The 26131-nt window shown below is 34.1% G+C and overlaps 4 protein-coding genes across 9 annotated transcripts; all 4 read left to right on the forward strand.

Annotated features, from left to right (window-relative positions):
• Positions 1–531: 531 nt before the first annotated feature.
• LOC123196680 (glutamate receptor 3.7) lies at positions 532–5070 on the forward strand. Of its 2 annotated transcripts, none has more exons than XM_044610749.1 (6): positions 532–1378; positions 1579–2918; positions 3209–3486; positions 3587–3618; positions 3971–4377; positions 4583–5070. In XM_044610749.1, the coding sequence occupies exons 1-6, from the start codon at positions 1123–1125 to the stop codon at positions 4931–4933; spliced, it is 2664 nt and encodes an 887-aa protein (XP_044466684.1). In that variant the 5' UTR covers positions 532–1122; the 3' UTR covers positions 4934–5070. The 2 variants fall into 2 exon arrangements, with proteins under 2 accessions (XP_044466684.1, XP_044466683.1); XM_044610748.1 differs by having other exon boundaries at positions 538–1378; positions 4475–5070.
• A 5404-nt stretch (positions 5071–10474) lies between these two features.
• LOC123196765 (glutamate receptor 3.4-like) lies at positions 10475–16429 on the forward strand. 5 transcript variants are annotated; one of them, XM_044610881.1, is made up of 7 exons: positions 10475–10923; positions 11180–11555; positions 12644–13989; positions 14303–14580; positions 14988–15019; positions 15152–15561; positions 15640–16429. In XM_044610881.1, exons 2-7 carry the CDS (start codon positions 11282–11284, stop codon positions 16102–16104), a joined length of 2805 nt encoding a protein of 934 aa, XP_044466816.1. In that variant the 5' UTR covers positions 10475–10923; positions 11180–11281; the 3' UTR covers positions 16105–16429. The 5 variants fall into 5 exon arrangements, with proteins under 5 accessions (XP_044466816.1, XP_044466815.1, XP_044466818.1 ...); XM_044610880.1 differs by having other exon boundaries at positions 10475–10827; XM_044610883.1 differs by having other exon boundaries at positions 10864–10882.
• Positions 16430–17935: 1506 nt separating this feature from the next.
• Positions 17936–20165, forward strand: LOC123195973 (septum-promoting GTP-binding protein 1-like). The gene is made up of 6 exons (XM_044609851.1): positions 17936–18604; positions 18689–18818; positions 18922–19018; positions 19104–19143; positions 19223–19306; positions 19712–20165. The coding sequence occupies exons 1-6, from the start codon at positions 18302–18304 to the stop codon at positions 19874–19876; spliced, it is 819 nt and encodes a 272-aa protein (XP_044465786.1). The 5' UTR covers positions 17936–18301; the 3' UTR covers positions 19877–20165.
• A 4681-nt stretch (positions 20166–24846) lies between these two features.
• Positions 24847–25788, forward strand: LOC123195878 (sigma intracellular receptor 2-like). Its single transcript, XM_044609743.1, has 2 exons — positions 24847–25351; positions 25433–25788. The coding sequence occupies exons 1-2, from the start codon at positions 24881–24883 to the stop codon at positions 25613–25615; spliced, it is 654 nt and encodes a 217-aa protein (XP_044465678.1). The 5' UTR covers positions 24847–24880; the 3' UTR covers positions 25616–25788.
• Positions 25789–26131: the final 343 nt, after the last annotated feature.

Raw genomic sequence — 26131 nt, forward strand, 5'->3', positions numbered from 1 at the left:
AAATTTTACGAAATTAAAATTTTATTAATTTTAATTACTGAGAAGTAAATAAATAAAATTTTTAAAATAAAAATTTAAGATAAAAAAATTTTTTTTACTCGAAAATAGCCTTTTGGGTCATTTCGCAAGTCTAATCACAATGTCAATCTTAGCAGGAATTGCCAGGAGACTCCAGTCACAAACTCTTGCAGTCAGAGAGATAAACCTGAACGAAAAGGGAATCATGATGAAGGAACTAATTTCTAGAACTTATACTTACCTCTTTGAAGTTTTGTAAATCTTACGGCCCCAGGCTCCAGCTGTAATAATTGCTCTTCAGGCATCACATTGATGTGCCCATCCCTCAAAATTTGCACCATGAGATAATGGTAGTTAATACATTATCTCTGGCAACGACTTTATGCCACTAGATTCCAAGCCTCGCGCGTCACCTTCATTGTACAGTTTTTACTCGGTATTATCTAAGTGTCTGGTCTTTTCTATCGTTTGTATTGGATGTATACATTTAAGATCATCACGTCAAACTTGGAACCCCAGTCTGGTTGTTGGGTCAAATTTGTGTCAAACTGTCAATGTGATTTTTTTCTGGGTGCCCCTCGCTCTACGATGGCTTTGGCACAATAATTAATATTTTTCTGGGAATCTTCATGTTTCATAGTCGTGATGTTGAGTTTCTACTACTGAAACTTGATTTTCACAAGTCCGAATTCAGGATTACGTATATTCTTATCTTACCCCTCTTGGACGGGTACATGTTTTCTCCGCAATAATTATTCTAGCCAACCGCGTTTCATCAATCCGCTGTTCAAGCTTTGGTAATCATGTTTTTTGTTTCTCAAGTTGCAAGTTGTGGGAATCAATTTTTCAGCTTTCCTGTGAGTCTGTGACTAAAATTCTGTCTTTACGGCATAGTGGGCAGTTCACTGGTCAATCGACAGAATAGTCAGGCACCCTTCTATTTTCCATTCAGGGTAGAACTCGATCCTCTGTCCTATCCTCTGTATGCCTCTTCTTCGAAAATTATCTGGGTACAAGTAAAATGTACTGCTGACCCCGGTTTAATTGTCACTTTAGCTCAGGGAGCAAATTTGTGTTATTGGGTTGGTTTGATACCATCCAACAATGAAATATTTGGTGGCTTTGCCAGTTTTTATCTTTGTATGGGTAGTTCTTTATGATTCTGCGTATTGCCAGAGACCTGCTGTTGTGAACATTGGTGCAATTTTCACCTTTGATTCAGTCATTGGCAGAGCTGCAAAGTTAACCATGGAACTTGCGGTCTCCGACGTTAATGCTGACCCAGTTATTCTCAACGGGACTAAGTTGAAGTTGACCAGGAAAGACGCCAGTTGCAGTGTCTTCCAGGGTTCCGTTGAAGGTGCCTTCAAATTTTCTTGCTTGAATTTACTTTTATAGGTTTTTTTTTTTTTTCCTGTTTTGACTGTAGTGTTGATATCAATTATATTTCTGATGGTTTTAGGATTATTATTAATTTTTATTTCTTCCTGGGTGACAATTGATAATTTATACTCAAGAATTGAATCCCTTAAAAACTGCTTCTATCTTTTCTTTTGACAGCTTTTCAACTGGTTGAGGAAGAGGTGGTGACCATCATTGGTCCACAGTCCTCCTCAATAGCTCATATGATATCTGAAGTTGCCAATGGTCTCAAGGTACCTATGATTTCATATGCTGCTACTGATCCAACTTTATCTTCTCAGCAATTCCCTTACTTTATCCGAAGCACTCAAAGTGACTACTTCCAAATGGCTGCAATAGCAGATCTTGTTGATTTTTATGGGTGGAAAAAAGTTATTTCCATCTATTTAGATGATGATTATGGGAGGAATGGCATAGCTGCTTTAGATGATGCATTGGAGAAGATGGCTAAAATTTCATACAAATTGCCTTTACATATTCAGTTTGATCAGAATGACATCATAGATTTACTCCATAAATCCAAGCTGTTTGGTCCTCGAGTTTATGTTGTTCATGTTAATCCTGACCCCAGATTGAGAATCTTTGCTATGGCCCAAAAACTTAATATGATGACCAGCAACTATGTTTGGCTTGCAACAGATTGGTTTTCTGCCACTTTAGATTCATTCTCTCCACTGAATGGAACCACACTTAGTAATCTCGAAGGGGTAGTAGGGCTTCGTCAACATACTCTAGAGTCCACCCATAAGAAGGCCTTTCTATCACGGTGGAGAGCTATGGAGCAGAAAGGCTTGGTAAGTTCTGGGTTGAATACATATGGACTGTATGCTTATGATACAGTCTGGGCAGTTGCGCGTGCCATTGATAAGTTCTTAGATGAAAAAAACATCACCTTTTCTGTCAACAAGGACTTACTTGATATCAAAGCTACTGGGCTACATCTTGATGAGCTCAAAGTATTTGATGGGGGGCCTCTTCTACTCAGGAACTTGTTGCAGACAAACTTCACTGGTTTAACAGGTCAATTTAAGTTCAATCAAGAACGGAACATTGTTAATTATGGTTATGAGATCATAAATATTGACAAGATGGAAATTGAAAGAGTTGGATTCTGGCATAATGATTTTGGTTTATCAATTTTACCCCCTGAAAGTCTTATTGCACAAAAGAAAAATCAATCCCAATTGCATCAAAAGCTTCAGAAAGTTACTTGGCCTGGTGGAAAGACTGAAAAGCCGCGAGGTTGGGTGATTACTGATGAGGAAAGACCTTTGAGAATTGGAGTGCCAAGAAGAGCTAGTTTTGTTGATTTTGTTACAGAAGAACACACTAGCCATCAAATCCGAGGTTACTGCATCGACATATTCCTTGAAGCAAGGAAATTAGTCCCATATAATGTGCCTTACATATTTGTGCCTCATGGGGATGGGCTATCCAATCCCAGTTATGATAAGCTTGTGCAAATGGTAGCAAACAATGTAAGTAGATCACATTGGTTTATTTAATTATCAAAATCAAAAGAAAACAAGAATTTAATGAAGCTTATTAAGCAAGAATAGTCTAGTAGTACATGAAAAACATTCTGAAAGCCTCATATCACCATACTTGGATTTTTCCGGCCTAATTTTTTTCCAGATATAGATTGCATTTTTGCCATTGATATGAGTTGTGTGATGATCATTTTCTGTCAGATATTTACAAAGGGCAGATTTCTTGTGATGAACTTTGATGGACACATATTGTGTTTTCTATAAAACTGTGGTTTCAGGTGTTTGATGTAGCTGTTGGGGACATTTCTATTGTGACAAATCGAACGAGAATTGTGGATTTTTCTCAGCCTTATGTTTCTACTGGTCTTGTCATTGTGGCTCCAATTAACAATATAAAGTCTAGCACTTGGGTGTTTCTAAAACCATTTACAGTTGAGATGTGGTGTGTCACTGCAGCTGCTTTTGTGATGATTGCTGTGGTTGTTTGGATTCTTGAGCATCGAGTCAATGATGATTTTCGTGGTCCTCCTAGAAGGCAAATTGTCACAATGTTTATGTAAGTCTTCTCAGCAGACAGTTTCGTTGCAAATTAGATGAAACCAATTTATGCACAAGACAGTTAATCTCTAACTCCGTTCAATCCTTCCATGTTTCAGGTTCAGTTTCTCAACACTATTTAAGACGAACCGTGAGTAGAAATATGCCTTCTCCCAGTATACAATAGTTAATTATTACTTGTTTCTCCATTTTCTTTTTCCGTCACTTTCTTTTGTGTTACTTGAGATGTGCATCAGGCCTAATATATGAAGCCTGCTTTCGAAATTTTCCAAGTTAATGTGGTTTTCAGACTAATAGTTTGCTGTCAATTACTTCCTGTTACCATAAAAGTAATATTTCATTCATTGCTCTATCAAATGTTAAGAATAAAGGCAATAGTTCTTTTTCTGTTATAATCACTGCTCTGGTTATGGTCCTAAATTGTGGCAATGTTTTGATCCATGCTACTCTGACAATATTTTCATTTTCTTGTTAACCCACAGAAGAAGCTACTGTAAGTCCACTGGGACGGATGGTAATGGTGGTATGGCTTTTCTTATTGATGGTGATAACTTCAAGTTACACAGCAAGCTTGAGTTCGATCCTGACAGTTCAGCAACTTTCAACCCCCATCAAGGGAATTGACAGCTTAATTTCCAATGATTGGCCCATTGGGTACCAAGTGGGTTCATTTGCTTATAACTATCTGTCAGAAAGTCTTCACATACCAAGGTCAAGACTCATCTCTCTGGGCTCTCCAGAAGCTTACGAAACTGCTCTCAGGCAAGGTCCAAATAATGGTGGGGTAGCAGCTATAGTGGATGAGGTTCCATATGTGGAGTTGTTTCTGAAACGGCAAACTGATTTTGGGATTATTGGGCAACCTTTTACCAAAAGTGGATGGGGATTTGTAAGTAGCTTATAGCTTTTTACAAGTGAAAGCATGCATATTAAGTTTAAGACTTATTTATTTCTCATTGCTTTTGTTGATTACTGCAATTAATTAGGCCTTTCAAAGAGGTTCTCCTCTTGCTGTGGATATTTCTACTGCAATTTTAAAGCTTTCCGAGAATGGAGAGCTTCAGAGGATTCATGAGAGATGGTTTTGTAAACAGGGTTGCCCAGAAGGAAGGAGACAAAACTCAGAGCCTCACCAGCTCCACTTGAAAAGCTTCTGGGGTCTTTACATTTTATGTGTCATCATCACCCTCAGTGCTCTTCTTGTGTTTCTGCAAAGAGTGATTCGACAGTTTGTGCGTTACAAGAAACAGCAGAAGCTCTCTTCTTCTTCTTCTTCTTCATCTTCAACCTCAACTTCATCAAGTGTGAGTTGTTCTCAGCTAATTTTCAACTTTTTTGACTTCATTGATGAGAAGGAAGAAGCTATCAAAAAAATGTTCACTCATTGCGAGAATCCTCCAACCCATGTCAACTCAACAAACCAACAAGAAGCTGCATCCATTTGAAGTGAATTTGAATCCAAATACTTAGAATTAAGACTTGTGTAGTATTCTTATTGGCTACTGATTGGAACTCATGAAGCATATCAAATTGTAAATAACAGTTCTGCTGATGAATATTTGTAAAATTAAATTTGAACATATTTTCTCTGCTCAAATTAGCATTCGAATCATAGGATACTTCTGGGGAGTGCTTTGACAGTGTCAAAAGCCTTAAAATCTCTACTTCAAATAATGCAACCCAAAGTGCGGATTAAATTCCACAATCATTTAGGGTTTAGGTTTTACAAATAAAACTGATAAAACATTAAAATTTTTAATGTAAAGGCTTGGTTGTTCCAACACTTTATGACAGTTAGATTGCAGTTTAGCTACCATTCTTACTGTTAAATCCCATTTTTCCTAATGTGATTTGATTGAATTTAAGAAGACAGTACTTTGATTGGTATGTTCTGGGTAAATTAATAATAATGGTAATCAGAGATAATACAATAACTAAAAAAATGTAAAATTAATTAGAGATAATATAATACTTTTAATCTAAAAATTCATAGTTTTGTATGAAAAAATTTTAATTTATTTGAAATAAAATTTATACTGCCAAGTAGTCATTTCAAGAGGGTAGATCCACGGCCTGACCTATACCTTTTTATTTGTGGCATGGTTTATGGGGTTATGGTTTGCAAAATTACGGGTTTTCTTAGGCAACCAGACCATATAAATTATGTTAGGGGTCTTGGGTTAGGTTGGAAGCTAGTATAATATGATACAGATAAAAATAATAAATAATTAAAAATTTAAAAAATATAAATTATATAATTTAGTGGACCAAACCATAAAAACATACAAATTGACTTTTTTATAACCCACAAAAATACGATTATAGAGGGTTTGGGTCATGTCTTGGGTCCAGTGATACTTACGAATCAATTTGATATCGTAGATCTTGACACGACATAGCCTATGAGCATGAAAGATCATACCAAATTTGGCTCGACATGGCCAACTACTGAGTTTGCTATTCTCTTAAGACTTACGGATGCTTAATGCCTACCATGAAAATATGTTTGGACAATTATGCCCACTCTGTAATTTATATCGTCATCAATCAAAAAGTTGGAATTTATTGTTTTATCTTTTTCTTTTAAAATGTTTTGCCTTACAATTAATTTATGGGCCATCCTGTCTACTCATTTCAACTTCACCAGTTTCTGAATTTTAGGCTCATATTAAATATATCTATTTTATTTTTATAATTTCTTCCGAACTTTGATTCAATTTTTTTATTTACTCCTTTTTCTATAATTTCAATTACCAAATTAAAATATTAGTTTTAATTGATACAAAATATAAACAACAATATTTTATTTTCATAAAACAAATAATTTTAATAATTATGATGAATATATTTAAAATCTCATTATTACTATAATAAACCCTTATTAGTAAACACAAGAATATAAAATACGTTTATAAAAATATAGTTATATGGATACGAAAAAAATATAAAATATATATACAAAATTACTACAACATATTATCGATAATACGTGAAAATAATACAATAATATTACTCATAATATATGGATAAATTCTATTTTAAAAATGACAAACAGTATGATATGTGTTTTACACAGGTATTTATTAAATACTCATCAACTTCCTATATTAAACCTAGTTTACAAAAAAATTAATAATAAAAAGTGAGTCGTCAATTTGGTAAATAAAAACATATAGTTTATAACGTCATCATCAAAATTTTAGTTGGTAAATATGGAAATGAGAAAAAACAATATGAGAATTGTATGAGTATAATACGATAAATGATAAAATATACGTTTACAAAAAAAGTCATGAAATTCAGATACAAAAAAAGATACGAAACGTATATATACAAATTTAATACGGTACATAATTAATAATATATTTTTAAAAATATAATAATATCAATTATAATTTTAGTACTTTTAATAGATCTTCTAGTTAACAATTTAATATAAAGTATCTAATTGATTATTAAACTTAATATAACATAATATATAATTAAGATTCAATTATTACAAAAAATTATCGGAAGAGGTTAGAGATTTAGACAACAAAAAAATTGAGTTTTTTATTTTATATAATTATAATATTATGATAATTATCATAATATTATAAAAAACATAAAACATAAAACATAAACAATAATAAAATTATCCGTTTAATACGAGAAACAAATAAAAAATACGTTTAATACGTTTTGGATTAAAAAATTTAAAATAATATATTTAAAATATGAATTAAAAGTGGTTAATTTATGTTTTTACTAATTATAATAAAAATATGTAAAATGTGTTGTCCGGCAATGAAATTATAAGAAGAGTGGATCATGGGAATTCTATTGTTTGAAGTGGCTTGATGGTGAGTACAAGAAAGAAGCAAAAGGCCATGCATAGGATCAGGTAAATCACGGGTTTACGCTACGCTAATGAGAATCTCCCGTCTACAAGCAAACCAAATATCGAAAAACAGGGTTACCCAATTAAACGTCTTGTCATTTTTTCTTTTCTGAATTTTACTTTTTTTTAATTATGGGCCATTGCCAGAAATTTAAAACTCCAAATACATAAATTACCTTACATCCATTGGAATTTTCCAAATATTTGTAATTTCTTTATACACTGAGAATACTTGGATTAAGGTATGAGTATATATACACATAAAAAAATAAAATTATATATATAAATAAATTATACAAATTTATTTATACAAACAAAGATAATAATATCTTATTAGATAATTTTAAAATAAGAAAAAAAATAATCATAAATTATTATTTTAATTTATATAATTTATTTATATATATAATAAAAAAATATATGTATACGATTAGAGATAATAATTTTGACTCAATTTTAAGGGGTTTTGACCCTTTCCTACTTTAATAGGAGAAAATTCCCCAATAAAAACAGAGAAAGGGACGACGACGACAACGAAAAAAATTCTCATAATCAAGGACGAGGATATATATATCCCTTCATCACCCCACCCCAATCCCCAACCTGCTCTTGTCTTTGTCTCTTTATATTAATTTATTTACTTGAAATATTACTATATCTTATTAAAGTAGTTAATATATTATATTTGTGATATTTAAAATAGTATATTAGTTTTAATTTTAATTAATTTTGTTATTTAATATATTTATATTATGTTAAAAAATATAAAAAAAATTTTCTTTACAAGTTTGAAAATGAGATTTTTTTTTTCTTATAGAGACGAGGAAGAGGTGGGAATGAGTTTTTTCTTTTATCAGAAGAAGGTATAAAATTATTTTTATTCCTATAATAAAAATAAATTAAAGATAATACAATCATAAGACAAATATTAAACTTTCCTTTTTGCCCCTCCCCGGTGTCATCCTATAAACGAGGAGCCACCAAGTCTTTGTTTAATTTTTCTGGTGAACGAGGGGAACGTGAGTGACTATTTTATGATACTTCAGATCTTGCCCAGATATTTCTTTTTGTCATGGAAGCTTTTGTAAAGGTATGGCCAATACCAATCTTACTATTGCGAACAAACCATCTCAGATTCTTTAACAGTCAAAAAGCAATAATTCACCAACTTGTGCTTACTTTCCATGTCACAACCATTCCAAATATTCTGTTCTATCTCTTCCAGTGCAAACACTGTTTACTTTAGTTTTAATTTAAAATTATTTAATTATAAAATTAATTATATTCATAATTATTATATTAAATAAATCAAAATTTTATAATAAAGATTTGCATCTTAATTTTTTATTTAAAAATTTTAATATTCGATCGATTTTGTTTAATCGCGGGCTCAATCCTCTTTTCGAATGCTCGATGATAAGGGTATCAAATCCTACAGTAAGTAACTTCATGTTGACGGCAAAAGTTTACTAGTCTCTCAGATGTTTATGTGATGGTATGAGAAACGAGAGAGACAAAATCATGCAGCTTTCACGGCATAAAAAAACAAGTTAAAATCCTTAAGCGGCTAGCCCAAATTATTTTGTGGAAGGAATAAATTCCCAGAGTCATGGAATACTCAGATTCTGATTCCTGGAGCTGTGTAAGCAACAGCTGTTGTTTGTGATGTCATTATCTGATCTAATCAATCTGTCCACATGCATGTTCATGAAATTTCTTGGTATCTTACTACATTTTGGTCAAGCCTATGGCGAGTTGATACTATTTTTTTATATTTTCAAACCATTCCCACTGTGTTGTTAGTCATGATATAAATGTGGGTCTCAAGGAGCTTTGCTTTCCAAACCCGACTTGACTTTACATAGAAGAGCCACACTTTCCATTAGTTTGACGGGCAAATATCATTCCAATATAAGTATTGAATGATAGAAGATATATATGACTTGTCACCAAGTGTTGATTTCCACAATCTTTTATTTAATGTTGTTTGTTGATAATTGATTCAACCAGACACTATGAAGTACATCAGTTAGACCAGAATATTATCTTTTCTTATGATGATATAGAGAAAAGAGTCTAAATAAAGATATCACAGGGATTGGTCAAATAGGTGGGTCCATATATTTATTGGTTGGCCAAAAGACTTTTTTTATTTTAAGTAATCTCAAAAATACATTCATAATAGATAAAAAATTTAAAAACCCACACATATACTAATTTTTATTAGAGACAAAGATAAAATAGTTATTTTATTTCTAAACTCTAAAAATTTATATAATTTTCTTCTTTAGTTTGAAAATTAATAATTTCTCTCCAGAATTAAGTTTTAAAAAATTCATTTTTTCCTATAGGGTTTTGATTTTTCAACAAAACATCTCCCTTTCTAACAATTGACATTGTCCAACTATCTCTCTCCCTTCTTCCAGACCACCAATCTTTTATTTGTCACTAGGAGGGTGACAGATCTTAGCCGACATCTCCCCATCTTTTGCATGAATCATCTCCCCTTCTTTCGTACGATTTGTCTCCCTGACATGGTTCGAGCGTCTATTATCATCATCCCAATGTCTCTCATAGTTGTTCGATATTATCCCATCATTGTCATGGCCAAATCAATGATCCAATTGTCCTTTTGCCTTAATTTTTAGGTTTTATAGTTGAATTTAAGAGGAAGTATTGAATGGTTATTTCATAGAATACAATGATCTGAAATAATCATCTAATTGTCTATTTCCCCAAATACAATTATCAAAAATAATCTGCTAGTTGTTAATTATGTTATGATTGTAATTAATTATATTTGCGTAATATCTTGGCTTAAATTGTTATGTAAATTTTATATATATATATATAGTGGTAAAATTCATTCTTTATTCTTTAAGACAATTTTTTTTTATCCAAATATTTTATTATTTTCTTGGGTATCTTATATCAATAAAATTATTTTTTACAAAATGTTCGGATTGGATTGAACAGATTAAAATCCTGACACATTGGCCCGCACTTACTAATTTTTAATAAAGACAGCTGATTCACCCGTTTCACACTTAAGATATTGTCCCCACGTTACATTATTGTTATTGTTTTCCTGCAAATTTGCTGCCGCCATTCAATGTTGCACATATACGATCCATGCATGACCCATCATCCATCATTCAAGAAGATTCTTGAGCCATGGTGATGTGCATCGTTATGTTCATATCTTATGCTAAAATCCAACTGATAATTAATACCCCCTTTGGAAAGTTCAACAATTTAATTATAATACAAAGAAATTAAACAAAGCGACATGAACGTGAGGGGGATTGATTCCTTACTTGAGCTTCGAAGACTGTTTGTAGCTTTCGAGGTCTCTTTGCTTGTGGTTGGAATGTGATCGTCTAGTGATTTGTTCCGGCTTTTAAGCTTGTATATATTGGGCTCAACTGTTCATACCTGTGTCTGTCTCTGCTTATTCAGGCAAAAATCTTCATGCCCACTTCACCATGCAGCTTCTTTAGTCATATCGTTATACGTTAAGTTTTGAGTTCCTATTTCAGGCCTGTTGGATTTGCTGTAAATTTCTTTTTTTTCTTTCTCCAACTTGTTCTTTTAATTTATTATTTTTGCAGTTTCCTCACGTGGTAGGTATAATTTCTGTTTTAAGTCGGTCAAGCTTGGATTTTGGGTCCCAAGATTTTTGTTTGTATAAGTTAATTGAAGTGTCTATGTTTTCTGTTTGCATTTGAGTGCTTTCTACATCATTTTTGTATTAGTAGAGTAGGGCTATGCGAATATGGGATTTTCTTAAACTGTTTATCTTTGTTGGCAGGTGCTCTTGAACTTATTGTAATTGCAGTGGAAGAATTAATCAATTAATTGCCGACTTTCATAGGCAGGGAGTATTTTCGATTCCGGGCTTCGCGATAAAGAAATGACTAGAAGCCTGTTGTTGTTGCTTTTTTGTATGTGGGTGCTTATGGAAGTCACAGAGGGAGCAAGAAAAGATGAAAATTCTTCTTCAAATCATAGGTCTGTGAGCATTGGAGCTTTATTTACTGCTGATTCAGTTATTGGGAGGGCTGCGTCGCCTGCAATTGTGGCTGCAGTTGATGATGTTAATTCTGATCCGAGTATTCTTCCTGGGACAAAATTGACCATAATTATGCATGACACAAATTGCAGCGGATTTCTTGGAACCGTGGAAGGTAATTCCTAAACTCACCGCCCCAATTTATTAAGAGGAAACTGAGTTAGGCATTCATTTAAGTTTTAGGAATTTGAAAACCAACATCATTCTTGTTGGAGATTAAAGTCTTATATATAATAAAAATAATATAATTATATATAAGCGTAGGAGATTTGACTTTAACAAAACTCAATTGATTTTGTATAAAATAAATTTCGATCTTTACACTTATAGATTCAAAACAACCTAAAATGATCTGGGCCTAATAGTCTAACTTGCCTAACAGTGTAACTTGATCCAAGCGGCAACGCACTCAACCAACCACCGGTAAAGTCCCAAATCTAATAAAAAAATATACATCAGTATCTCCACACTTGTAGCCTAAAAAATTCGACAATTCTTACTTGAACAAGCAGAACTGGTACTAGAGTTAAATTTCACCTCTTTGAATTTTTCTGTTAATAGAAGAAATCTTGTTTATGGATTGAATTTCTGGATTCCAATGTCCATTGACTTCGAGCATTTATGTAGTGATACATATTAATCTGCCTTTACGAATTTTGGTTTCTGAGTGTGATTGTACTTCTTTACTATTTTGCATTTGTTGTTTGTTGTACCAAATAGAGTTGATATTTGATCACATGTTTTGAATGAAGCAGACTGTCCTATGGAGATTGAATGATAAGTCACATAAATTATAATGGTTTTTTCATTAGTCATCTTTTTATGTTTCCTGCTTTACTGACATCGTATGTGTACTTATTAATTACTTCTTTGCCTGAGAAAATGGGTGATGATCTGGCTTTATAGTTATAGATAGTCTAAGTATCAAAATGAATTAGAAAGGTTGATGTTTCTAACTATAATGGAACCATTTAATTAGCATCATCATCCAAGTTGATAACGCCCTAGTATTTTGTATCTACATGGTGCAATCTTCTAAACAGCGCAACTATCTATGACTACCATCAACTTTATAAACTGGAATCTTAAATATGCAAAGAATTAGGTACCATTACTAGTGAAGTAACTCTGTTTTGCTTCAATATCCCTCTTTAAAAAGATTAGAAAGATGAGAATTTTGATGGGAGTGTCCTTATGATGTAGCTTTGCAGCTGATGGAAAATGAAGTGGTTGCTGTAATTGGTCCACAATCATCTGGAGTAGCCCATGTGATCTCCCATGTTGTCAATGAACTCAATGTACCACTTCTATCATTTGCAGCAACAGATCCTACTCTCTCTTCATTGCAGTACCCATATTTCCTCCGCACTACACACAGTGACCTTTATCAGATGTATGCAGTTGCTGATTTAATTGATTATTATGGATGGAGGGATGTGATTGCCATCTTTGTAGATGATGATTATGGAAGAAGTGGGATTTCTGCACTGGGTGATGCCCTGGCAAAGAGGCGTGCCAAGATATCTTACAAGGCTGCCTTCACTCCTGGAGCTTCCATAAGCACAATTAATGACTTGTTAGTTAGTGCAAATCTGATGGAATCTCGGGTTTTTGTTGTACATGCCAATCCAGATTCTGGCTTGGCAATATTTTCTGTTGCTAAGAGTCTTGGCATGATGGGCAGTGGCTATGTTTGGGTCACCACAGATTGGCTTCCTTCTCTTTTAGATTCAACAGAACCAGTTGACGTTGACCAAATGAACCTCTTACAAGGTGTTGTTGCTGTTCGCCATCACACCCCAGATACTGATCTTAAAAAGAGATTCATGTCAAGGTGGAACAATCTCAATTACAAAGAGCGTGGTCCGGCAGGTTTTAATTCTTATGCAATCTATGCTTATGATTCTGTCTGGTTAGCTGCCCGTGCTCTTGATACCTTCTTAAATGAAGGTGGAAACATATCTTTCACTGATGACCCAAGATTGCATGACACAAGTGGAAGCAGGGTGAACTTATCATCCCTACGCATTTTTAATGGAGGGCAAAAATATCTCCAAACTTTGTTGAGGACTAATTTCACAGGTCTAAGTGGTGAGATTAGATTTGGTCCAGATAAGAATTTAGTTCATCCAGCATATGATGTTCTTAATGTTGGTGGAACCGGTACGCGCAGAATTGGTTATTGGTCAAATTATTCTGGTCTCTCAATTGTTGCTCCAGAAATCTTGTATACAAAGCCTCCCAATACTTCTACTGGTAATCAACATCTTTACAGTGTGATATGGCCTGGTGAAGTTGCGACAACACCTCGGGGATGGGTATTCCCTAACAATGGGAGGCCACTACGTATTGCTGTGCCCAACCGAGTAAGTTTTAAAGAATTTTTGTCTAAAGATAATCACCCCCCTGGGGTGAAAGGATACTGTATTGATGTCTTTGAAGCTGCTGTAAACTTGCTCCCTTATCCTGTTCCACACACCTATATATTGTATGGAGATGGTAGGAGGAACCCTGAATACAATGATCTTGTGAATCAGGTTGCCCAAAATGTGAGTATCCCGCTTCATACTTTTGATTTCAATTGCAGTACTTAATTATGGATAGCTCAATTCTGAATGAAGGAGGATAGAAAATTAGCTTTGATTAATATATGTGCACATATGTAGGACATCAGTATATAATCTTTGTAGGAGTACTTGAACTAGGTTATGTGATAGTTTGTTGGGGCAGCCATTGGCTTACAGTCCAGTAGGTGTGTCAGTGTATGCGTGTTGTGTATATATGTATGTATCATTTGGGCTTATCCATAGTATTTGATTAAGTTTTGGTAATTATCTTAATTTGCTTTTTTTCCTTCTTCAGAACTATGATGCTGCTGTTGGAGACATCACAATTGTTACAAATAGGACAAAAATCGTGGATTTTACACAGCCTTATATGGAATCAGGTCTTGTTGTGGTTGCTCCAGTTCAAAAGGCTAAGTCTAGCCCTTGGGCTTTTCTTAAGCCATTTACCATTGAAATGTGGTGCGTCACTGGTGCATTCTTTCTTTTCGTGGGAGCAGTAGTGTGGATCCTGGAGCATCGGTTCAATCAGGAATTTCGTGGTCCTCCAAGTCACCAACTTATAACTATTTTCTGGTTGGTGTTTTAACTCAAAGCTCTCTGATTTAATTAGTGCTAATGAATGTCTTACTAGTGGATCAAGCAATTATCTGAGAGCCTCCAAAATTCCTTGTTATATATACAGAACTTCAGCATGTGATCAGATGCTAGTTTCACCATATTGAACTTTGTAAACCATAATGGAAGAAAACCTTTGAATTTTATAACTTCCAATTAAAATATATCAACGCCTATTGCATAGTCTTGCCAATCTTTCTTACAGATTCACTGCACCAAATGCATTAACAACACCTATTTTACATATGTGGAATGCCTCTGCTTGGCCCTGCTAAATCTCTGCCAGCCTGATGTTCTTAGTGACATTGTCTTTGTTTGTTCTGCTCTTTGTAAGTGTTTAACTGAAATTGCTTCTTGTCCTGCAGGTTTAGCTTCTCAACAATGTTTTTCTCACACAGTATGTAGTTCATGCCTGATCTATTGTGCTTTCTTGTCTAAACTTGATATCATCCTTTTGAGTTGGTGATCTAATGGTTGAAAATCCATATTAAATACTGTTCAACATGCATGCTGCTTGGACTTGATGCAGGGGAGAACACTGTGAGCGCCTTGGGACGGCTAGTGCTGATCATATGGCTGTATGTTGTGTTGATTATCAATTCAAGTTATACAGCCAGTTTGACTTCGATCCTGACTGTGCAGCAGCTGACATCACGCATTGATGGGATTGACACCTTGATTTCTAGTACTGAACCAATAGGAGTCCAAGATGGGTCATTTGCATGGAACTATCTGATCGATGAACTCAACATAGCAGAATCAAGACTTGTTAAGTTAAAAAGAATGGAAGATTATTCTCTTGTCCTTAAGCTAGGACCGAAAGGAGGTGGGGTTGCTGCAATTGTTGATGAGCTTCCTTACATTGAATCCTTCCTGTCTCGAGCCAATTGTGAATACCGGACAGTAGGGCAGGAGTTCACAAAAAGTGGATGGGGATTTGTAAGTAAAGACATTTCAAATTCTCAAGCTTTTACAATATGATCCACTTCTCATGTATGTTCAATTTTCTTGCATCAGGCATTTCAAAGGGACTCTCCTCTTGCAATTGACTTGTCAACTGCCATTCTTCAACTTTCAGAAAACGGTGATCTTCAAAAAATACATAATAAATGGCTGACATATAATCAGTGCTCTATGCAACTGGGCGATGCAGAAGCCAGTGGACAGCTTTCTCTGATGAGCTTCTGGGGATTGTTCCTTATTTGTGGCATTGCATGCTTCCTTGCTCTTATTATGTTCTGCTTTAGGGTCTGTTGTCAATATCGCAGGTTTAGCCCAGACAGTGAGGAGACTGTTGAGGTCGAGGAGATTGAACCTGCCAGGCGTAGACGTGCACTGCACTCAACAAGCTTCAAGGATTGGTTTAATTTTGTGGATAGAAGAGAAGCAGACGTTAAGGAGTTTCTGAAGAGGAGTAGTGACAACAAACAACGTGCTGGCCAAAGCTCTGAGGGCCATTCCAATGTCAATTCACCGGCTTAGCATAAGGTTGACAAACAAGAGTTTAGTGGGTTGGTTGCTTGCGGTGCTCCTCTCATTGTTTATTTTACAGTCAAATACAAGAATATCTATTCTGATACATTTGCTCCATTAATCTTCATACCCAAAATTTAGAAAGCTAGGCTGAATGTAGTATTCACATTGCTTGTAGGAAAAAATAAAACAATAAAAAAAAGAGAGAACAAAAGGAGTTAGAAATTCTTCTCTAGTCATCAACCATTTTGTATTACACAATCATGTTTGTAGTCCTTAAAAACATTGAAGTAATGGAGCTTTTCAATATGTATAGTTCTTTAGTTCTACAATACTTTGCATTGTTTAAACGGAAATTTTTACCTTCAAACATGATTCTTGCAACCACATTTTATTATTTATTAGTTGGCAAAGTCCCAACTTGTTCTGTTTGTTATTTGTATTTTTCAACTGAATCAAATGGTTTTGATTTGAATTTTAAGGTATTTGTTCCAATTAAATCAGTTAAAGAAATAAGAGCATGGCAAACATGGAAACAACATCATGAATACTCTTTTTCTCTGTTCATCCTTATGAGATTGCTCTTACTAGAAATTGGGGTTGCTATTTATATGGGTATAATGAGACACACTAGTTGGTTATGTTGGGCCAAATCTAGCATTGTCTGTCATGTTCACGAGTTGTGCCATGCTAAGCTCCGTTAATTGGTGGGTTTTTTGGATTGCTTCGGCTTGTAAAATTGTAATTTTTTTAGTAATAATACGTGTATCCATTGTAAATACATAAATCTATATATACTTTTGCGTGTTATTAAATGATGAAATGAATTTTTATCTTTGATTTAAAATTACTCAATCACATAATACCACACATCAAATGTGTATTTATTTATATATTTAAAATAGATATATATAATTTTATTATATTTTTTAATTATTTTTTCAACAGATTGTATCACAAAGAACAACCAAAGCACTATTTCCTCCTCAAAGTATCCTTTTATTTCAAGTTTCCACAATCTCAAACACTCACCCATGGAGGGTTAAGTCTGTTAATTTTAAGGATAAAATTGTCCTTTCATCTATTATATTAAAAATAAATTAAAATTCAATCTCTTTTCCCCCCTCCTAAAAAAACCCTAAAAACCAAAAGTTTACCTCTAGGTCAAGTTTAAAAAAATAACATTTCCCTTTTAGGGTTTAGTTTACAATTTTCGGTGCCAAATTCGGTGTCACCGTTGGCAACGAAGATTTTCTGATGCATCACCATGCTCCAACGGTCTCTCTCCCCTTCTCTAAAACATTGGTTGACGAAGAGCTTTGTCAAGAGATGAAGTTCCCTGACGAAACTCTTTGTCTCCCCAACTTCATTCAATATCGATCGGACGTCCAAAATAGGGGAGAGAGGCTGTCAGAGTATGGTTATGTGTCAAAGAATCTTCGTCGCTAGTAATGACACCAAATTTGACATCAGGAATTGAAAACTAAACCCTAGGGGGAGAAATGTCATTTTTTAAAACTTGGCGTATAGGAGAAATGATTAGTTTTTAGGGTTTGGAGGGGAAAAAGAAATAAAATTTTAAGAGATTAGAGTTTCGATAATTTTAACTACTCATGAGTGGGTAAATAAGATTTTCAAAGTTAAGGGGTGGGAAAAACTAAGGAGATACTTTGGGTGGAAAATAGTCCTTTGGGCCAAAAAAAACCCATGAACCTTAACCAAGGCCCTCGACACAGTTTGCAAAACCTGCATGCCATGCCAAAAGAAAAGGGGGTCTGCAACAGGATCCTTTGACATGTCTATGTATAAAAATAAGCGAATTTATCGGATACAATATGATTCTTTTGATTATGGAGTAATTAGTTGCCTTGTTTTGAACATCAGGTTATCCAGAAATCGGTAAAATTTTGAAGTTTAAAAGCATAGTTGGAATGAAGAATATGAAAAGAAAAATGATACGATTTGAAATTCAATTAAAAAAATCGTAGATTCAGGGTGAAGTTAGAAAATGGAAGAAATGTGGAGTGTTAATGAAGTTGGATGTTGTCAAAGATCCCGTTAAAGTAGTCACGTTGATAGGAGAAGATAGTTGCAAACCCATTTTTGGAAAATAAGATAGACTCAAAGCTCAGTTTCCATTTTCATGGCCATATAGAATCACCACTTTCTTGAGGCCATCAATATCTTTTTAACAAAAGAAGAAACTATGGCTCAGTTTACCAGAAAAATTGTTCATTTCAACTTTAAGCGTAGAATTAATCGCAGTGTTTTGATTCTCAGACGTTGCATCGGCTGTTTTTGGGATAACATTATTATATGTTCCGTAGGAAAGCCCATTCAGTATCGGATGTTGCCACATGCGGTGCGACCCTCGCCGTCAACTCCGGCAGCCCCGCAGCCCAACGTGAAGCCAGTTTGTCATTCCCAACATCACCATTTAGATTCAGATTTGGTTGCTTTGAAGATCAGTCTTCTGGGTGATTGCGAAACCGGAAAGACCAGTTTTCTGGTACAAAAATTATCACTGTGTGTAATTTAGTTTTATGAATATATATACACTTACGATACTTACATAACAGTTGTTTGTTTGAAGGAAAAATATGTGGGGGGCATTGGAAATGAGAATGAACAGGGTGATTTGCAGAGTGAAGGATTGAATTTGATGGATAAAACTTTATTGGTAAGCGGGGCGCGCATTTCATACTCAATGTGGGAAGTAGCAGGTATATGATCAAATGCTAGTGTCAAATATTTGTATTTCTTTAGCAGATTAGAATGATCTGCTGTAAGATCAATTTTCTTAACAGTTGGTTGGTGGATATGCAGGAGATGAAAAATCTTTGGATCATCTTCCTAATGCCTGCAAGGACTCGGTGGCAATTCTGTTTATGTTTGATCTAACTAGTCGCCGAACCTTGCAGAGGTTTGTGATCATTTGTCTTTTGATATGATAAGTGATCTTTTTATTCTAAATTATAAGAGGGTTTAATTGATTTATGTGGTTGCAGTGTCATAAACTGGTATCAACAAGCAAGAAAATATAATCAGGTATTGTATTTATTCTAATTCCACTTGTGTTCATATATGTATTTTTAACAAAGTCTAATAGGCTTCTTCCTCTTTGTAGACTGCAATTCCAATTTTGATTGGTACCAAATTTGACGATTTCATTCAGCTGCCTATAGATTTGCAATGGACAATCTCAAGTCAGGTAACGTTTACATGTTCTTCATGTGTGTTTGGCAATAAACTGCAGACACTACAAAAACTTGAAAAACCAAACTTGTTTGAGGCAATAATAGTGTAGATTTTTATATTCTAGGTAAGACTGTGAGTTGATAAGATCTGTGAATGTACATATATACATGAAAAGATCAACCATTGAGAAAAAGAGGAACCTATAGTGCAACAATAATTTCAAAAAATAGAGCAATTAAACAATAGGAATATCTAAAATATATAGGCAATTACATTAAACCCTTGAGTTGATTTTGATGGTGAACTTGAATCTTCTATTCTTTTCGCTCAAACAAGTTAAACAATCTGGTGCTAGCTTCAGGCTTTCTCACAGTTGAGTTCAATATCTTATGTTGTGGTGGTAACTTAATCATGACAGGCAAGAGCATATGCCAAGGCCCTCAATGCAACACTCTTCTTTTCAAGTGCAACCTACAACATTAATGTAAACAAGATCTTCAAGTTCATCACAGCAAAGCTGTTTGACATACCATGGGCATTGGAGCGAAATCTCAACATTGGTGAGCCTATTATTGATTTCTAGGGTTTGATTTTGAGGAAAGAAGAATTGGTTTGATCAGGTCAATCACCTGCTGGAAACTCTTAAATTGTCAGTCCAGCAAATAAGTTATGATGGAGAAAGGTTGCGGCTGTTCCAGCCCACATCTCTGTTTATGAATAATGTTTATATTGCTAAGCAATTTTGGAGGAAGATACAGAAAAACATACAAAAAGGAGTTAAATATTTATGCATTTCAGTTTCTTCTGACATCTGTTCATTTCTTTAAAAAGGGGTGACTCCTTGGACAATCATATAAATACACCATCAGCAATATGAACATACAAAGGTACATAATTTACACAACAGTATCCAAAATGGAAGTGCAAAGAGTGAACAACATTAAAATAGGATAATACTAGCTCCAATATGAAAAATGTGCTTAAACACGGATAATGAGAGAAAGAGGTGCCTATCAGAAAATATGCAGGCCGACCTATTTGCAGTAAATATATGGCACACTACTCAATATAATGTAATTACATTATGCATAAACAATATAAGGCATTTCATGGGATGCTGGTGAAAATGTGCATAAACACAGATAATAATGAGAGAAAGAAGTGCCTACCAGAAAATATGCGGTCTGACCTATTTGCAGAAAATATATGGCACACTACTCAATGTAATGTAATTACATGTGTTTTTAACATGTGAAACTACTTTGCGAAGAAAGTTGTCCAATTGCTAACCCAGTGAAATATGGTGATAATTTATCATAAAATAAAAACTAAACACTTCATTCATATATCTTCTATCTCAAGGGATCTCCCATGCAAATAAGTCTCATCAAACTGCCTCCTATTTTAAAGCAACATTTGATGCATAATCACTTCTTTGATTCCCACACTTCAAGTTGAACAAAAATTAAAGCTATTACAAACATAAGCCTGACACAACCAAAGATAGGAGGGATCAACAAGCCTAACCTCAGAGTCACAACAACAAACTCTTGCCCAATTCAGTATGAACCATTTGATGAAAAAGTAGTGATGCAAAAGTAATTCCAAATGTACAATCAATTGAAGGCATATCATCCACAACTTGATGCAAAGGCACATTTCGTTAAAGGCGATGAATATTTTTGACCAAAAGGTGATTCATTCGACCAATTATAGGATTCGTTAGTTTCGCCTCCAATGCAATTATTTTGCACCAAGATAACATCACAAACAATAATAAACTCTGATCTCTCAATCAGTCTCATTATTAATTAGAAAAGGCAAGAATTTATGAGTGCCACACCACATTCTAAAAATGGGCTAAAAACAATACTTAGTAGTTAGTACTACAACAAAAATTGCTTAAAGTATAAAAGCAAACACCAAATAGCTATAGGGGTTTGTCCTCGCATTGTGGCTTTGGTGGTTGTGTAGCCTGTGTCCGGCCCTTGTGGTTGGTTGCTCTTGTTTCAGAGTGCTTTCAGGCGTCCTTGCTTTGTTTATAATACATACTTACTTAGGAAAAAAAAACACCAAATAGCTATAGCAGCATTGTAAGAAAGGATTTCACTCAAGTTTCACCTCCTCCCTCTTTGGGGGATCCAATTGCAAATAAGTGTATGGTTCTGTTGGTTCCTCCTTGCACAATTACAAATTGCATAAAAATTGATTCTTTTGTCAATTGAATTTCAAGCATCAACAAGATGAATAATAATATTACTTAGCACTTACCCGGGTTTCGATTGCATGCAACTCCAAAAGAGTTCAAAAGGACCCGGAACTGTCTTAAATGGGTTCCCCTCAAAATAAGCCCACATAATACCCAACCAATCAAAATTATAATACCATTGAAGGAACAAATCAACATACCCACAAGAATCTGTAGATTACAGTTTGAGAAGGTGGGGATAATAGAGGAGAAAGGAAGGTGATAGACATACTTGGATAACATCCTCAGCTCGATCGTTACATCTGTGAGCTTTAGGTTGACGATGTTCTCCCTCTGGCATTCCCCATGGGCTCTCTCTCCTCGGCACTGGTCTTGTCTCGCTCATCTCTTCTCTCTCGAATACAGAGGGACTGCAGGAACCACCGCTCCGGTTATATTTTTATGGCCAAAACGCTTGTTCCCGCCCAAGGTTTTTTGAAACCCGGAGACGGTCAGTTTTTTTTATCACTTAAAATCATTATTTAAAAATATTTATCAATAATATATTAAAAATAATAAAATTTTATTTTATTTTATTTATCTCATCAATTTAAAAAATTAATTTTTTCTTTAAGATTAAATTTTAAAAAATTACTTTCTCTTCCCTATTAGGTTTCCATTTCTCAAACAAAATTTCTTTGGAGCTCTCTCCCTTTGATGACAATTCTCTTTTTTGTGAACCTCCCCTCTCTAACGTTTTCATTAGAGATGAAGACACAACAGAAATCTTATAAAAATATATATAACTTTTTAAAATTTAATTTTAAAAAAATTATTAATTTTTTAAACTAAATAAGAAAATGAATAAAATTTTATTATTTTTAATATATTATCGGTTAAATGATAATTTTACTTTTAGAATTGATTGATTCTATTAATTTTAACAGTTTATGAATAAAAGTTTAAATTTTCAATCCTTAATTGATACTGGTTTAAGGTTTCAATAAACCTTGGGTGAGAATTAGTCCTCCGGCCTATTTTTATTAGTAAGATCACACATTAATCCACTTGGTCTAAGTACCTTCGACTAAAAAATTTTTGGGTAATAAATTAAAATGACCTATTTGGAGGGCGTCACGGGACCAACTGAGAGGGCGTGTATAAAATGATCATCACTCCAAGGGTCATACCTTTTTGACAAAGAGATTATGGTTGGACAAAATTATCCATTTTATAAAATTGTGTTGACTTAAAATGACCATCTTAAAACTTGCATACGCCTCTTATACAGAGTATTTCTATCACATGCCAACTTTTCATAGTTGACTTTGAATTTTTTGTGGGTTTTTTACTCAAAAAATAGGACAAAAAAAGTTAGTAAACTGTTTCATTTTCATCCTTCATTGTCTAAGATTGTGCAAATTTCCTTGAGTTTGTATTAGAAGTGGGGATATTATGGATGTAACATTTAAATCTTTTCCTTTTTTTTTTTTTTGCAAAATCGAATGAATTTATAGTATTTGTTATTCAGTTCTCTGAATGATTTCATTTCAAATGTGATTAGAAACAATATATGACAATTGAAAATGTCAAGTTAACATTGAACTTCAAAGTATTTGACATGACTGAGTTAAATAAAGACCAACCCATTAGTAGTTATGACTACTCTTTCATACTAACCCTTTTTATGCATTGATTGATTTAAGAGTCATGCATTCTTTAATTGTACCCAACAAAGTTAAGAGTTTATGGTTAGTGCCCACAGTAGTAAAGTAGATAAAAATAAAGTTGCGTAATGAAGAAGTATGTTTAGCAATGAGATTTTGCAAGGTGAGACAATGATCATGGAAGGTCGAAAGCTAGGAGTAGATTTGATACTATCTGACATGTAAGACTTTGTTGTGATTTTAGGTATGAACTTTTTAGAGATATATGAAATTGAGATTAACTATAGAAGAAATAAAGTTAAGTTCAGTTTTGATAAAAGTGATTAGTTAACCTTTAGAGAGGATCGACTATTAAGTATAATGATCAATTGTGTAAAAGCAAGGAAAGATTGAGTAAAAGTTGTACGAGATATATAGCTCATGTGGTGAGTAAGACAAAAAGTTTTGGCCTAGATTTGTATAGTACACTAGTGGTATGACAAATTGTGTTTGTGTTTTTAGACGACTTGCCAAGGTTAGCCTTTGAACGTGACATTGAGTTTAATATTGAGTTGACAGTGATTATAACACCAATATCTAAAACTTCATATAAAATGATCCAAGTCAAAATACAAGAATTGAAGAAACGACTTTAAGAGTTATTAGATAATGATCTCATAAGAGTAATTCATTTTCCATGGGGTGCACTATTCCTATTTGTGATAAAAAAGGATGAGTGGATGTGAATGCATGTTGATCATAGAGAATTGAACAAAGTAATAATAAAAAAATAAGTACTCATTATCTAGGATAGATGATTTGTTTGATAAGTTAAACATAATTTTAATTTTTTCTAAAATTTACTTTAGATCTAAGTATCATCAAGTTAGAGTTGTCAAGAGAGATATACCCATGACTATATTTCGAACAAGGTATGAGCATTATAAGTTTATGGTTTTGTTCTTTGAATTGACCAATGCTCCGATAGTTTTTTATAGATTTGATGAACAAGATGTTTAAAGATTGCTTAAATAGATATATTGTTTTATTTATTCAATGATATTTTAGTTTACTTCAAGACAAGAAAAGAGCATGAAGTGCACTTAAGCATAGTTTTGTATGAGAGAGAGACAATTATATGTTAAATTTTCTAAGTATAAGTTTTAGTTAGACTAAATGACACTTTGTGGATACATGGTTATAAGTGAGGGTATTACGGTGAACACAAGTAAGATAGAAACTATGTTAGAATGATAAAGGCTAAAGACAACAAAAGAGGTAAGAAGCTTACTTGGATTATTCAAGCTCAAGGCTTGATAGGGCTTGAAAATTTATTATGGGCAAGGGTGTCTTTGTTAGGCTTGAAAATTTACAAGGGATTGTAAAGGTGTTTTTTGTAGGTTTTTAAAATTATAGAATATGCTTGAAATAGACTCAAAACAACTTGAGGCCCAAAAAATTTTAATAAATTGGACTTGAACAAAAAATTTAAGGCTTGAATAGATAGATCTTAAGCTCAGATCCGAAATTTATTTATGAGTTCAAGTTTGAACAAACTAAAATTAATTCAATAGGCTTGATTGACAACCTTACCTCTAGCCACCCAGGCAACAAAATATAAGGTTGTTATAGACTTCTTACAACAAAGACAGAGTTACTTCCCAAAATTAGAAGACATGGGACCATCAACTGTCAGGGACGATGTTGCCACTAAAATATTCCTCTGGACCAAGAGGTGATTAAGCCAAATCCAATGGAAAATTACAAATATGACCCAGGTAATACCTCCAAAAGCATTATTAGATTTGGCACTACTTTCCATCATCGAATTCGAACTACAAGGATATCAGTTGAAGTGAAGATCTTTTACCTCTCTCTAGATCCCCTTTTCAAGCTCGGCATGGGAGCTCTCCTTAAGCTGGTTGACGCAATACTCTTTATTTTCTTCCTCTTAATCGCGGTGGCCGCGCCGTTGATTGACGCCCAGACTTGTCTTCCGCTCAGATTTTTCCCACAAATCCTCATCGATATTAAGCAATGGTACACCCGACAGTATGGAGATTATCTAGTCTCGGAGAAGCCCCTTTTCTTTGTGGGCCTTGTTACCCTCGAACTTGTTTTTCAGTGGCCACTCGCCATTCTTAACATCTTTGCAATTCTTACTTCTAAATCTTGGTTAAACACCACGTGTTTGATGTACGGCGCCTCTGTTGTCACTTCCATGGTAACTGAAATGAAATGTTTTCTGTTCTATTTTTAGCCCAAATCAACTCGATGTGTTTAATTGTATTGATGTGAATTGTAGGCTGCTGTGTTGCCGGAGCTGTTCGGGTCAGGAAAGGCGTCCGATGAACTGTTAATGATTTATTTTCCGTTCATGGGTCTGGGTGTTTTGGCCATTCTACGTGGGCTGCTGGCCAATCCGGCAAAAACGACGATCGTGCACATCGGCAAGAGACCTGCTTTGGGAAGGAAGAAGAAGGCTTGAGATAGATTTTAGTCTTTATACAGAGTTGTCTATTTCAATTTTTTTTTTTTGGTGTTAACACCGCTTGTTTTGATCAATCATGTTAGTGTTCTTTTTTTTTGCATTTGGGATTTATACAAATTTTGTTTGACTGAAAGAGGGTCGGATGTGAATGAAGATTTTTCTTCGATCCAGAATGGTTTGATTTTTGGAGGTTAATAGTGAATGGCAATACTAATCCGGTAGAATTTGATCATTTGGCTGATTTTCCCCTGGATTCCCTCAATATGATTGAGATTTATTAAACTGGAATACGTTTTGATTGAATTTGTTACAGATCCATTGAAAATTAGCATTTTAAACATTATCAAGTGATCAAAGCCAGGATTTGTGAAATTTCTTACAAGTTTACCTTTGTTTTCTTTTTTTTCGTCTGGTTGATAGAAGCACAGATATTGACTAATGGTAAGCAATATCATCTTCTGCAATCAACAGATAATTCAGAAACTCACTTTACTTTGGTTAAAATTAATCTGA

Source organism: Mangifera indica, chromosome 14 (genome assembly GCF_011075055.1).
Source record: "Mangifera indica cultivar Alphonso chromosome 14, CATAS_Mindica_2.1, whole genome shotgun sequence".
Lineage (NCBI taxonomy): Eukaryota > Viridiplantae > Streptophyta > Magnoliopsida > Sapindales > Anacardiaceae > Mangifera > Mangifera indica.

Bases quoted from the DNA above. Each gene is read 5' to 3' on its own strand.
- LOC123195878 (XM_044609743.1), top strand. From the start codon at position 24,881: ATGGAAAATTACAAATATGACCCAGGTAATACCTCCAAAAGCATTATT. The intron at 25,352-25,432 runs GTAACTGAAATG...TGTGAATTGTAG, and splicing joins CCTCTGTTGTCACTTCCATG to GCTGCTGTGTTGCCGGAGCT.
- LOC123195973 (XM_044609851.1), top strand. From the start codon at position 18,302: ATGGCTCAGTTTACCAGAAAAATTGTTCATTTCAACTTTAAGCGTAGA. The intron at 19,019-19,103 runs GTTTGTGATCAT...ATGTGGTTGCAG, and splicing joins AGTCGCCGAACCTTGCAGAG to TGTCATAAACTGGTATCAAC. The intron at 19,144-19,222 runs GTATTGTATTTA...TCCTCTTTGTAG, and splicing joins AAGCAAGAAAATATAATCAG to ACTGCAATTCCAATTTTGAT.
- LOC123196680 (XM_044610748.1), top strand. From the start codon at position 1,123: ATGAAATATTTGGTGGCTTTGCCAGTTTTTATCTTTGTATGGGTAGTT. The intron at 1,379-1,578 runs GTGCCTTCAAAT...TTCTTTTGACAG, and splicing joins CTTCCAGGGTTCCGTTGAAG to CTTTTCAACTGGTTGAGGAA. The intron at 2,919-3,208 runs GTAAGTAGATCA...CTGTGGTTTCAG, and splicing joins TGCAAATGGTAGCAAACAAT to GTGTTTGATGTAGCTGTTGG.
- LOC123196765 (XM_044610881.1), top strand. From the start codon at position 11,282: ATGACTAGAAGCCTGTTGTTGTTGCTTTTTTGTATGTGGGTGCTTATG. The intron at 11,556-12,643 runs GTAATTCCTAAA...CTTATGATGTAG, and splicing joins ATTTCTTGGAACCGTGGAAG to CTTTGCAGCTGATGGAAAAT. The intron at 14,581-14,987 runs GTTGGTGTTTTA...CTTGTCCTGCAG, and splicing joins CAACTTATAACTATTTTCTG to GTTTAGCTTCTCAACAATGT.